General features: G+C 38.0%; 1 protein-coding gene across 2 annotated transcripts in view; it reads right to left on the reverse strand.

The window, feature by feature from the left end:
- Window positions 1-3,714: 3,714 nt before the first annotated feature.
- Window positions 3,715-13,692, reverse strand: part of NDC80 (NDC80 kinetochore complex component) — a 46,201-nt gene continuing 36,223 nt past the window's right edge. For both annotated transcript variants that reach the window (XM_003914203.3, XM_021929973.1), the window contains exons 15-17: window positions 11,992-12,122; window positions 9,913-10,015; window positions 3,715-3,913 (exon numbers count right to left, since the gene is read on the reverse strand). In XM_003914203.3, the coding sequence (XP_003914252.2) occupies window positions 3,776-3,913; window positions 9,913-10,015; window positions 11,992-12,122 (372 nt within the window). In that variant the 3' untranslated portion in view covers window positions 3,715-3,775. The remainder of the gene's footprint in view (window positions 3,914-9,912; window positions 10,016-11,991; window positions 12,123-13,692) is intronic.

Below are 13,692 nucleotides of genomic sequence, written 5' to 3' on the forward strand. Positions count from 1 at the left end.
ACCTGGACAACATAGTGAGACCCTGTCTCTAAAAAAAAAAAAAAAAAAAAAATTAGGCCAGGTGTGGTGGCTCATGCCTGTAATCCCAGCACTTTGGGTGGCTGAGGTGGGCAGATTACTTCAGGTCAGGAGTTCGAAACCAACCTGGCCAACATGGTGAAACCCCATCTCTACTACAATACACAAATTAGCCGGGCATGGTGGCACATGCCTGTAATTCCAGCTACTCGGGAGGCTGAGGCATGAGAAATGCTTGAACCTAGGAGGCAGAGGTTAAGGTGAGCCAATATGGTACCACTTCTAGCCTGGGTGATACAGCGAGACTCTGTGTCAAAAAAAAAAAAAAACAAAAGCAAACAAAAAACACAACCAAATTAGATGTGGTGGCATGAGCCTGTGGTCCTAGCTACTTGGGAGGCTGAGATGGTGGAATTGCTTGAGACCAGGAGTTTGAAAGTGTAGTGAGCTATGATCACACCACTGCACTCCAGACTGGGCGACAGAGCGAGACTCTGTCTCTTAAAACAGAGTCTGCATTTCTAACAAGCTCACAGGTGATGGCGATGCTGCTGTTTCCGTACCAGGTTTTGAGTGGCAAAGATCTTGAGTCTTTTTATTTTTTAAACAATTTTATTTTAGATTCAAGGGTTACTTGTATATTACATAGGTATATTGCATATTCGTGGGGCTTCTAGGTAAAATAGGTAATTTTTCAACCCTAGGCTTCTTTCCACCCTCCCCCACTTTTAGAGTCCCCAGTGTCTATTGTTTCCATCTTTATGTCCATGTGTACATTTAACTCCCTGTTATAAATGAAAAATATGGTGTGTGGTTTCTTATTTCTGAGTCAATTCACTTGCATGTTTAACTCCCAATTATAGATGAGAAAATATGGTATGTGGTTTCTTATTTCTGAGTCAGTTAACTTAGGATAATGGCCTCCAGCTCTATCAATATTATTGCGAAGGATATGATTTCATTTATGACTGTGGCAGTTTTATTTTTTATTGATACATAATAGATGTGCATTATTTCTGGAGTACATGTGATATTTTGATGTTAATATATTAATATAATGTATAATAACCAAATCAGGGTAAATGGAACATCCACCACCTTAAACATTTATCTTTTCTTTATGCTGGAAACATTTCAATTATTCTCTACTATTTTGAAATATACAATAGATGTTTGTTTACTATAGTCACTCTACTGACTTATCGAACACTAGGTCTATTTTTCTATCTACCTGTATTTTTTGTACCCATTTATTGACCTCTCTTCATCCCTCCCTGCCCCTACCCATCCCTGCCTCTGGTAACCACAAATCTGTATGAGATCCACATTCATAACTCCTACTTATGAGCGAGGACATGTGATATCTGTGTGTCTGTGCTTGGCTTATTTCACTTAACAGTGACCTTCAGTTCCATCCATGTTGCTGCAAATGATAGGATTTCATTTTTTTAAATGATGGAATAGTCCATTGAGTATATATATATATCACATTTTCTTTATCCACTTACCCACTGATGGGCACTTGGGTTGATTCCGTATTTTGGCTATTGTGAGCAGTGCAGCAATAAACATGGGAGTGCAGATATCTCTTCAATATATTGATTTCTTTTCTTTTGGATATATACCCAGCAGTGGGATTGCTGGATCATATGATAGTCCTATTTTTAATTTTTCAGGAACCTCCAGTTTTCCACAGTGGCTGCGCTAATTTACATTCCCATCAACAGCGGAGGAGGGTTCCCTTTTGTCCACATCCTTGCCGGGAACCCTATTCCCTTTTTGATAAAAGCCATTTTAACTGGTGTGAGGTATGTCATTGTGGTTTTGATTTGCATTTCTCTGAATAGTGATGTTCAGCATTTTTTCACATACCCATTGGCCACTTGTATGTCTGATTTTGAGAAATGTCCATTCAGATCTTTGAGTCTCTTTCTTCCTGTGTCACTTGAGTGCACAATAACTACATGTGGCTGGTACCACACTGGATAGTGCAGATAGAACATTTCTATTGAAGAAAGTTCTATTAGATGTCAGAAGTCAAGATTTTTCAATACATTGGTAACTACTAATCTTGTCTTTTTTTTTTTTTTTTGAGACTGAGTCTTGCTCTGTCACCCAGGCTGGAGTGCAGTGTCGCAATCTCGGCTCACTGCAAGCTCCGCTTCCCAGGTTCACGCCATCTTCCTGCCTCAGCCTCCCGAGTAGCTGGGACTACAGGTGCCCGCCACCATGCCCGGCTAATTTTTTTTTTTTTTTGTATTTTTTAGTGAAGATGGGGTTTCAGCGTGTTAGCCAGGATGGTCTCGATCTCCTGACCTCGTGATCCACTCGCCTTGGCCTCCCAAAATGTTGGGATTACAGGCGTGAGCCACCACGCCCGGCCTATTCTTGTCATTATTAGTTATCCCTAAACTGTAACGTCTTTTTATTCCACTCTAAATGCTCTTCTCTTCATAAAGTCTTGCTGTAATTCCATTCCAAGTTTTTATCGTATATTACTGACATTTCTTTTTATGTTCTGCATTCTGACTCACATTTGAAAGAACAGAAATTTAAACCTCACATTCTAACATCCTGAATATTCACTTGTCATGGCTCCTGCGGCTGAACCCTGGATTGTGCACCAGCTCGAGTAAGTTCCATTGTGGCTTCCAGCACTACTAAGAGGTGTAATCTGAGGGAAATCAGAGCTTCTCTAGACATAAACTCCCATCTCTAAAATGAGGGGGTTGAACTCTTTTATTATTTCTTATGTTTCTCACATTCTATATTCTTCTGTTTCAGGGTAAAGACAGCATGAAGCCAGAAAGAACTTTATCTTCTTGGAAAACTGTAGGGCTCTGGATTAGGAGTGGGTTGTACTATATGCCTAGAGTCATTGAAAAGTTTAGTTAGTACCAACCTTTGTATAATTTGTACAAGGGATCAGCAAACTTTCTGTAAAAGGTCAGACAGTAAACATTTCTAAACATTTGTGGCTTTGCAGGCCACATGGTCTCTTTGGAATATACTCAACTCTGCCATTGTAGTAAGAAAGCAGTCATAGACAATACGAAGATAAATGGGTGCGACTGGATTTGGCCCACATAATGTAGGTTGAGAACATCTCTAATCCAAAATGTCTCAAAATCTGAAACTTTTCTTTTTTTCTTTTTTGGAGATAGGGTCTTGCTCTGCCACCCAGGCTGGTGTGCAGAACTGTGGCAGAACTGCAGGTGTGTGCCACCACGCCTGGCTTATTTTTACACTTTTTGTAGGGTCTCACACCTTGGCCTCCCAACGTGCTTGGATTACACGCATGAGCCACTGCAAACAGTCTAAAATCTGAACTTTTTGAGCTCTCACATAATGCCAATTGGAAAATGCCACACTTGACCCCATGAAGGATTGCAGTCAAAATTGTTTCATGCACAAATTTATTAAAAATATTGTATAAAATAACCTTCAGCCTATGTGTATAAGGTGTATAAATAAATCTCATGTTTAGACAAGAGTCCTGTCCTCAAGATATCATGAAAATTCCAAAATCTGAAAACAAAACAAAACACCCAACCCCCAAAAATCCAATTCCAAAACAATTCTGGGCCAAGCATTTTGGGCAAGGGATCCTCAACCTGTATTTTGCCAACTTCTGGTTTAAATCATACTACCTTGTCTTCTCACCATTTGAAGTTATTAAGAAATAAGAGAGAAAAATACACTTTACTGAGACAATTTTATTCACTATGGATATATATACATGATCAACATTTTATCTTCATTCTTCAGAAGACTTAATTAGAGCAGCTTTCTTCTCATACTTATCTCTAATCTCTTTAATATTTTCCGAGAGATCTTCTGACACGCATTCTTCATATTCTCTATCAGCTTTAGCAATCTGCTCCTCAAGATGTTTCTAGTGAAGATAATTAACAATTGTCAAAGTAAAAAAATATTAATTTCTTTAAAAATGTTTAATTGTAAAATTTACAAACAAGAGGATAACATTTTAAAGTTAAGAATAAAAAGGGCTGGGCGTGGTGGTTCACTCCTGTAATCCCAACACTTTATGAGGCTGAGGTGGGCGGATCACTTGAGGTCAGGAGTTTGAGACCAGCCTGACCAACATGGTGAAACACACTCTCTACTAAAAATACAAAAATTAGCCAGGTGTGGTCATGTGTGCCTGTAATTCCAACTATGCAAGAAGCTGAGACAGGAGGATCATCTGAGATTGGGAGGTGGAGGTTGCAGTGGGCCAAGATTGGACCACTGCACTCCAACCTGGGTCACAGACCAAGATGCTAGCAAAAAAAAAAAAAAGTAAAAAGAATATATTTGTATTCACCATGTAGGCTCTCTTTTTGTGCCCTTTCCTAATTGTATCTTCTTTTTTCTCCCCAAGATATAACCTCTTGCCTGAATAGTGTTTTGCTTTTCTTTTTTTTTTTTTTTTTTTTTTTGAGACAGAGTCTCGCTTAGTCGCCCAGGCTGGAGTGCAGTGGCGCGATCTCGGCTCACTGCAAGCTCCGCCTCCCGGGTTCACGCCATTCTCCTGCCTCAGCCTCCCGAGTAGCTGGGACTACAGGCGCCCGCCGCCTCGCCCGGCTAATTTTTTGCATTTTTAGTAGAGACGGGGTTTCACCGTGTTAGCCAGGATGGTCTCGATCTCCTGACCTCGTGATCCGCCCGCCTCGGCCTCCCAAAGTGCTGGGATTACAGGCGTGAGCCACCGCGCCCGGCCTTTGCTTTTCTTTACATTATACCTTTATTACACACACACACACAGAGATGAATGTATCTCTAAATAATATATTGATTTAATAGTACCTAGTTTTAACCTTCATATTTATCAAATGATATTAAATATAATGTTCTATGACTTTTTCATCCAGTATTTTAAAATTCATTCATGTTACTACATATGGTTGCAGTTTATTCAATGTACTGCTGCATAGTATTCTAGAATGAATATATCAACATTTACTTATTTTGCTGGTAATGAAGTTTTGTTTGTTCCCAGGTGTGGCAGGCTGAGTAACAGCCTTTCCAAAAATGTCCATGACCTAATTTCAGAAAGGAACCTGTGACTGTTAGCTTGCATAGCAAAATAAACTGTAGATGTAACTAAGTTAAGGATCTTGAGAAAAGGAGATTATTCTGCAGTATCCAGGTGGGTCCTTAGAAGAGGAAATCACCAGTGTCAGAGTCAGAGAAGGAATTTAAGGACAGCGGCAGAGGGCAGAGAGGAGAGAAGATGCCATGCACTGGCTTTAATGATAAAGGAAGGAGCTACAAGCCAAGGACTGTAGGTGGCCTTTAGAAGCTGGCAAAGGCCCCAGAAATATTACAGCCCTTTGGACCCATTTTAGACTAACCTTAATAACTCTAAGATGATAAATTTGTGTTGCTTTAAGCCATTAGGTTGTTGGTAATTTGTTACATTAGCAATGGGAAACTAACATGCCACATTATTTGTTTTTTTTTGTTTGTTTGTTTGTTTTTGCTATTTCAAATACTGATACTGTTACAAATTACCACAAACTAGGTTGCTTAAAACAACAGAAATGTAATCTTTTAGTTCTAGAGGCCAGAAGTTTGAAATCAAGATGTCAGCAGGGCCATGATCTCTCTGAAGGCTCTAGGGAAGAATCCTTCTTTGCCTCTTCCCAGCTTCTGGTGGCTCTTGGCAGTCCTTGGTGTTCCTTAGCATGGCTGCTTCACTCCAATATCTGCCTCTGTCTTAACATGACCTTCATATAAGGATACCAGTCACTGGATTTAGGGCCTACCCTAATCCAGTATGACCTCATCTTAACCAGTTACATTTGCAAAGATCCTACTTCCAAATAAGGTCAGTTTCTGTGATTTAGGATAGATGTGACTTTTGCGGGGGGCACTACTCAACCTAGTAAGCCCCCTAGCATATAGTGTAAATATTTTTTTAGGGCAAATATACCTAGAGTGAAAGTTGGCTTTGGGAATTGACAAATTACTTTCTTTCTTTTCTTTTTTTTTTTTTTGAGACAAAGTCTTGCTGTGTCACCAGGCTGGGGTGCAGTGGCGCGATCTCAGCTCACTGCAAGCTCCGCCCCCTGGGTTCAAGCGATTCTTGTGCCTCAGCCTCCTGAGTAGCTGGGATTACAGGCACGTGCCACCACACCCAGCTAATTTTTGTATTTTTAGTAGAGATGGGGTTTCACCATGTTGGCCAGGATGGTCTCGATCTCCTGACCTTGTGATCTGCCGGCCTTGGCCTCCCAAAGTGCTGGGATTACAGATATGACCCACCATGCCTGGCCGCCAAATTATTTTCTAAAATTATTTTATCAATTTACATAATTGCTAACAATAAATTAGAACTCACATTTCTCCACATCCTTGCTGGCATTTGGTAATGATCAAACTAAATTTTTGCCAATTTCTTAAGTGTGGAATATGACATATATTTTCATATGTTTATTGGCCACCTTGGTTCTTCTGTGATAAATTCTCATTCAAGTAGAAAAATTACTTTTATTGATACATATTAGATGTATATATTTTCGGGGCCCCTTCAAATCTTTGGTCCATTTATTTTTCAGAGGCCATTGTATATCTGGATGGTAATCCTTTACCAGTTGTGTTTTAAAAATCATCTTATATCAGTTTGTGGCTTGTCTTTCCACTCTCTTTCCATGTATTTTGATGTAGAGAAGATTTTAATTTTAATAAAGGTAAATTTGTAAATAATTTTTTTTTGTGGTTTGTACTTTTTGTGTCTAATTTAAGAACTCATTTACAACCCCTAAAGCATAAAGATAGTCTCTTATAATTCTTGTAAAAGTTAAAAAAGTGAGCCTCACGTTAATTTCTGAATTCATCTGGAACTGATTTCTGTGTAGAGTTTAAGGTAGGGATCCAACTTCATTAATTGAACAATTCATTTTATCCGACTCTTCTGAAATACTGTTTCTCTCATAGATATATATTTCCTGTCTATGCTCATGCATCTATGTCTGCACTCTTAATCACAGAGACTGGTCTTTCTGCATCAATACTACAATGTGCTAGTTACTACAACTTTATAATAATTCTTGGTATGCCTAAACAGACCCCTTCCCCTCGACAAAAAAAAAAGGTGATTTTGTGTACCACAGGAAAAGCAAAGTTTTTCTGTAAAGAACCAAATAATAACTACTTTAGCCTTGGCAGTCTAGATGGTTTTCTTAATAATTGCTCAATCCTGCCATTGTAGCGCAAAACCAGCCAAAGATATACTAAAACAAATGAGGTGGCTGTGCTGCAATAAAACTTTATTTACAAAAGCAGGCTGTAGGCCCAATTGGGCCTGCAGGTTGCAGTTTGCTGACCCCTGTTCTAGAACATCAAGCGACATGTGAGACCTTTATGGGGCTCCAACCAGGAACTGCTCAAATAAACACTTTGTCCCACAAGAAAAATATTCCATCTAAAGGTACCTTTAGACCTAAACCCCTCTGTTTTCTTTTCTTTTCTTTTTTTTTTTTTTTTTTTTTTGAGACGGAGTCTCGCTCTGTCGCCCAGGCTGGAGTGCAGTGGCCGGATCTCAGCTCACTGCAAGCTCCGCCTCCTGGGTTCACGCCATTCTCCTGCCTCAGCCTCCCAAGTAGCTGGGACTACAGGCCCCCGCCACCACGACCTGCTAGTTTTTTGTATTTTTTAGTAGAGACGGGGTTTCACCGTGTTAGCCAGGATGGTCTCGATCTCCTGACCTCGTGATCCGCCCGTCTCGGCCTCCCAAAGTGCTGGGATTACAGGCTTGAGCTACCGGGCCCGGCCTCGGTTTTCTTTAGTCCAACTTCATTACTCACTGTAAAACTTCTTCATTGTGCCTTATTCAACCAGTGTTGTTCATTGGACAACCAAACTAGTGTGTTTTGACTTTCTATGGTTCTTCCATATTTTACGAAAGCTATTAAGAATTTATACTGATTAATCATAAATTTTGCATAGTGCAAAGTAAGTGCTTAGTGTTTGCTGAATTTGGTCTAATTTTCCCAATAACACCAAACTGTACAGAAACTAAAAAATAATAGTAACTTACCATTAGGTTTTCAATTCTAACTTTAACTGATTAAAACATTGATAACTGTGATTACACAAATCCCTAGTGATAAGTTACTACTGAATTAACACAGAAGACAGACAGTAGAGCTGCAGATAATAGAAAATCATGGCCCAGCGCAGCGGCTCACATCTGCAATCCCAGCACTTTGGGAGGTCAAGGCAGGCAGATCACTTGAGGTCAGGAGTTTGAGACCAGCCTGGCCAACATGGTGAAACCCTGTCTCCACTAAAAATACAAATATTAGCTAGGCATGGTGGCACATGCCTGTAATCCCAGCTACTTGGGAGGCTGAGGCAGGAGAATCCCTTGAACCTGGGAGGCGAAGTTGCAGTGAGCCGAGATTGCGCCATTGCACTCCTATCTAGGCGACAGAATGAGGCTCTGTCTCAAAAAAAAAAAAAAAAAAAGAAAGAAAGAAAGAAAAGAAAGTCAGGGGTGCTAAGGATGTTCACAACTGTTTAGCACAACTGCTTCATTTTTACAGATGAAGAAACTAAACACCCAAAGATGTAAAATGATATATACAAACAGGCTCTGTCAACCTAAGCCATCAATTGTATGCTATGAATAAACTTTTCTCTTATGCATCTAGAATAGAATTATTGTACACTATCCTTGGGAAAATGAAAACACACTCACTCAGATAATTTTTTGTCATATGGTTCAGATGAATAACACTGGTTGAAAAGGATCAGGCAAGGTTATAGAACCACCAAGTGCTTGAATTAGAAAGTGAGTAGAACCCACGTTTTCTGACATAGTATCTAGGATGCTTTTCTTAGTTCTTCACACTAAAAAGTGAAGACCATTGACACCAAGAAAGCAGCAGTTCAATGGCTTTCAGGAGATAGGATGGGTAGTAGGGTATCACATGCTCATGTTTTCAATAAATGGAAGTCTATTAATATGACAAAGTGAATTTTTTTCTTAAACTGGAAATATATTATCACCTAATACATTAACCAGGAATTCTATAGCTCAGCAATTTATCTTAGCTTCTGGGGCTCCGTGCAGCAGGTTGGAGGGATAATTTTATTGGTGAACTTTAGCTGTATGAAGAGTGGGGATAAGGTAAATCAACCTCATGCTTCTGAAACACTTTACTTGGTGCTTATATGAAATCACAGAAAGGAATAACAATCATCATAAGATACGCCCTTTCATCTTAAACTTAATGAAATCCTAAATGTATGAATGTAAATGTACTAATATGTTTCCAGTATGTAGAACACGGCCTGGCATAGCATCATCATACATTGTCGATGTAATACATAACATGATATGTTGTTTATGCAAATACAATAGATTACTTTATAAAATGCACAAGTGGGCTGGGCGCAGTGGCTGAAGTCTGTAATCCTAGTACTTTGGGAGGCGGAGAAGGGCGAATCGCCTGAGGTCAGGAATTTGAGACCAGCCTGGCCAACATGGTGAAACCCTGTCTCTACTAAAAATACAAAACTTAGCTGGGTATGGTGATGGGATCCTGTAATCCCAGCTACTTGGGAGGCTGAGACAGGAGAATCACTTGAACCTGGGAGGTGGAGGTTGCAGTGAGTCAAGACCATGCCATTGGACTCTAGCCTGGGTGACGAGAGTGAAACTCTGTCTCAGAAAATAAATAAATATAAATAAAATAAAATGCACAAATGTTCCCCTGCATCATGTTGCCATACCACTAGACAAGATTATTCTGATAAATTTTTGCTAGATCACACTTTAAATAGAAATAAAATTCATCATTCAATTTCCATGGAAGAAAGCAGAAATACATCAAACTTTTAAAAACCTTTCTTGGAATATAGGAAAGACTATCACATACTTACCTCTACCGACCCGACATGTGTAGCAACCATCTCTAACAGACGTTGTAAGTTATTTCCCACTTTTCGTCTTTCTTCAGTCGTGGTTTGCACAACTAGTTGGTATCTGCAGAACAAAAACTCTTGTTTAAGTTGTCCAGGAAAAAAATGAATACATCAGTTCTAGTTAGCTCACTTCCCATTTCCACATTCAATAAAACCAAACTGTGATTGATTTGTGTGCTGCATGCTATATGCATAATCTGTAGAGGTCCTACTATCAATCATTAAAAGAGAAATATAAACATTTTCAAAGATTCTTTGCAAGCAACAAAACAAAAGAGCGCCAAAACTTCATGTTTTAACATCTAAAGCTTTGGAGCGAAGGGTTGTAACTGAGTCTCCAAAGGGATTGTAAACTCAAATGCTTTCTGGGCAAGACAAAACTTTGCAAATGGGGGAGTAGAAGTCTTACTTGTAGGAATTCAAATTCAAATTAAAACCAATAAAATTGCAGGCCAAATAAATCTCAACTGAGTTTTCTACCCTTGGCCTACAAATAAAGAAGTGAAGAGAAATGACTCTTACAAGGCTTGTACTTGCAGTCTCAAAGTAGGAAATTTTTCAGTTATGTACTTGCAGTCTCAAAGTAGGAAATTTTTCAGTTATTTGACGGCAACTTAAGACTTAAAAAATGCATATTTTACATAAATGTACACAAAGCCTATGGATTAACTGTTCAGTATATTGATTTCATATAAGTTGCACAAGAGCATTATATACACAGAGACAGAATATTATTTAAAGAAAGGATGCCACTGTTTGTTGTTGTAGTTGTTATATAGTGTGGCTAAAACTTTTCCTATGTAAGTTTCAAAAATTGTAAGGAAACTGAGAAGGAGGAGATCCTGACAATGTACAATTTGATTATACAGTACTTCTAAGAAATACAATAAAATATATAGGCAGTTCTGTTATGTTTGTTTGGAAATATGAGCATAATCTGGCAAATTTCATGTTTGCTTATGCCAATTTCTTCCCTGAGAAATACTTGGTGAATGCAGAAAACTGCACCCAGCTGAATCCAGATGCAAAGGAACACACAAACGTAAGCACACACATCAAATGTACACTAGCCACTCAGGGCACTGCATATGTAATGAGCCACATGCATCCACTACTGATGTTGCAATTTCCATCCCACTTCAGATAACCCACTTTCTACCCTTTACAGTAACTCAGTCTGCCGCCTCCTGAATGTCTGTTTCTCAAATCAAACTAGAGGTCTTTTTAATATGAAGGGTCCCATATTGATCGTAGCATTATGTATTTCTTAACCATTAAATATGTGTATCATTGTGCTAACATTTTTGTTTGATTCTTATCTTTTGTTTATATGTGTCACCGATGGAGTTTTAAATTTTTTTTTAGAGACGGAGTCTTGCTATGTTGCCCAGGATAGCCTTGAACTTCTATGCTCAAGTGATTCTCCTGTCTGGGCCTCGCGAGTAGCTGGGACTACAGGTGTGTGCCACTGAGCCTGACTACTGATGAAGGTTTTTAATGCTATGCCTCAATATCAGTTTTCCCATAGGTCCTGTGATTTTTATGGCATGATTTTTGCATAGCATGGTAACTACTTAGAAGGCACATGCTGTGTTATAGTAGACTGACTATAATTTATAGTATAATTACATTTTATTATATAATATACATAATTTCTAAGAAATAAAAACATGAGCTCAGTGGAGTTTATTAAAGCTTAGTGAAATTTTATTAAAATTCACTAACAAATAGCCAAATTTATTTGAATTGATGTAAAATATTTTATGTTTTTTTCAGGGATTAAAAGCCATGTATTAACTAGATCTAAAGATTAATGATTTCTTGGTAGACAGTAACTGTAATATTAACAGAATGTATCTGTTGATAGGGAAAGCTCTCAGGTTGTAAGTAGTTGTACTTAAGTTCTATATACCATTCTTTCCATCCTAAATACCTGTATACTATAAATTAAAGCAAATAAAAATAGATAGAATTTTACAGAACTGTTAAATTAATAATCTGAAAAGAAAGGTATAAATCTTGGTGATATAAACTTACTCCCGCTGAACAGCATCTAATTCATTCATAGCTTCACTGAGCCCCTGGTTAACAGTACTTTCTAGCAGGTGCTTGTGTTTCTCCAAGGACTCAAGCTCACTGGCACATTTTTCATCCTCTTCCTCTGCTTCCTATCAGGATAAAGTCATGGTTATAGGTTTCTTGATATTCACATTCTGTATACTCTAGGTGGATTTAAAACAATTATAAAAAGCACTTAAGTAAAATCAGGTTGCATCATTTGTATTCTCAAGATGCTTACTGTTTTACATGCAAGAGACTTTAAAGCGCTCCTTTGGGAATTCTGTATTATAAAAACAAATGTGGCTGGGTGTGGTGGCTCATGCCCGTCATCCCAGCACTTTGGGAGGTCGAGGTGGGAAGAGCACTTGAGGTCAAGAGTTTGAGACCAGCCTGGCCAGCAGGGTGAGACCCCCATCTCTACTAAAAATACAAAAATTAGTTGGGCATGGTGGCATGCGCCTGTAATCCCAGTTACTCAGGAGGCTGAGGCATGAGAATCGCTTGAACCCAGGAGATGGAGGTTGCAGTGAGCTCAGACTGTGCCATTGCATTCCAGCCTGGGCGACAGAGAGAGACACTGTCTCAAAAAAAAAAAAAAAAAAAAAAAAAAGATTTTATTATTATTTTTTAATTTGAAAATATTTATTAAAATTTAAAATATATATAACCTTTAACTCAATGGTTCTGCTTCAGAAATTTATCAAAGGGAAGGAATGGAAAAATACATAAAGATATACAAAGATATTCACAGCAACATTATTTGTCAGTTGAAAATTTAGGGAAAAAATTAATAAGGGGCTAGCTAAATAAGTTATATATATACTTATGTATATATGTAAAATAAAAACACAATAGAAGGATTGCTCTCTCTACATTTATATGAAAAGATATCATGGATATCCTGAGAAAGACAGATTATGAAAAACTGCATAATTTGGTACCATTAAAAAAATATATGTTTGTATATCTGGAAGACCCTCCCTAAACTTTAACCATTGTTTCTAGTGATGGCATTATGGTAGACTATAAGGTACATTTCAGTTCCCATTTTATACTTTTCTCTCTTGAGTCTCTATTGTTTGTAATGAGCATTTATATTATGAACAAAAAATACTTTTTCCTTTAAAAAATTAAAAGTCATTTTATTCTCAAAGATGCAGAAACTAAATAAAATTGGTTCAGTTTTTAGGGTGCCAAGGTCAACTGGCTAGAATTTAGGAAGTGAAGTTTTTTAGTTTTTTGGTGAGTTGGAAGTATTTACCAAATGTGACCTTTTCAAAAAGCTTGCATAGGATTCATTCAGCAGTATTTTCCAGTTTGAACAACAGGAAATTTTATAATATTTTAATTAAGATTTTTTCTCAAGAGCTTCAAGGAGGCCTTATGTAGGTCCTTATTTCACAGATGTATTAACTATGCACAGGCAAAGTAGCCCAAATTCATCATTTCTAAGGTTTGTGAAGATGAAGTATCATAAAGCCTTTCATTTAAGTGCATCAGAGAGTAAACTCAAGCATTGTCATAGAGGATGTGTGAAAAAATAAAAATGATTACCAATGTCTTATATTTCACATTTAGATCATATTATGTGGCGTATTTTCTAAACATTTCACACTGTTTAAGAAAACAAATAGGTCCTAAATATAATACAAGCCAAGAGGAAAGTTTTCAGTTCCT

Source organism: Papio anubis, chromosome 19 (genome assembly GCF_008728515.1).
Source record: "Papio anubis isolate 15944 chromosome 19, Panubis1.0, whole genome shotgun sequence".
In the NCBI taxonomy this organism is placed as follows: Eukaryota; Metazoa; Chordata; class Mammalia; order Primates; family Cercopithecidae; genus Papio; species Papio anubis.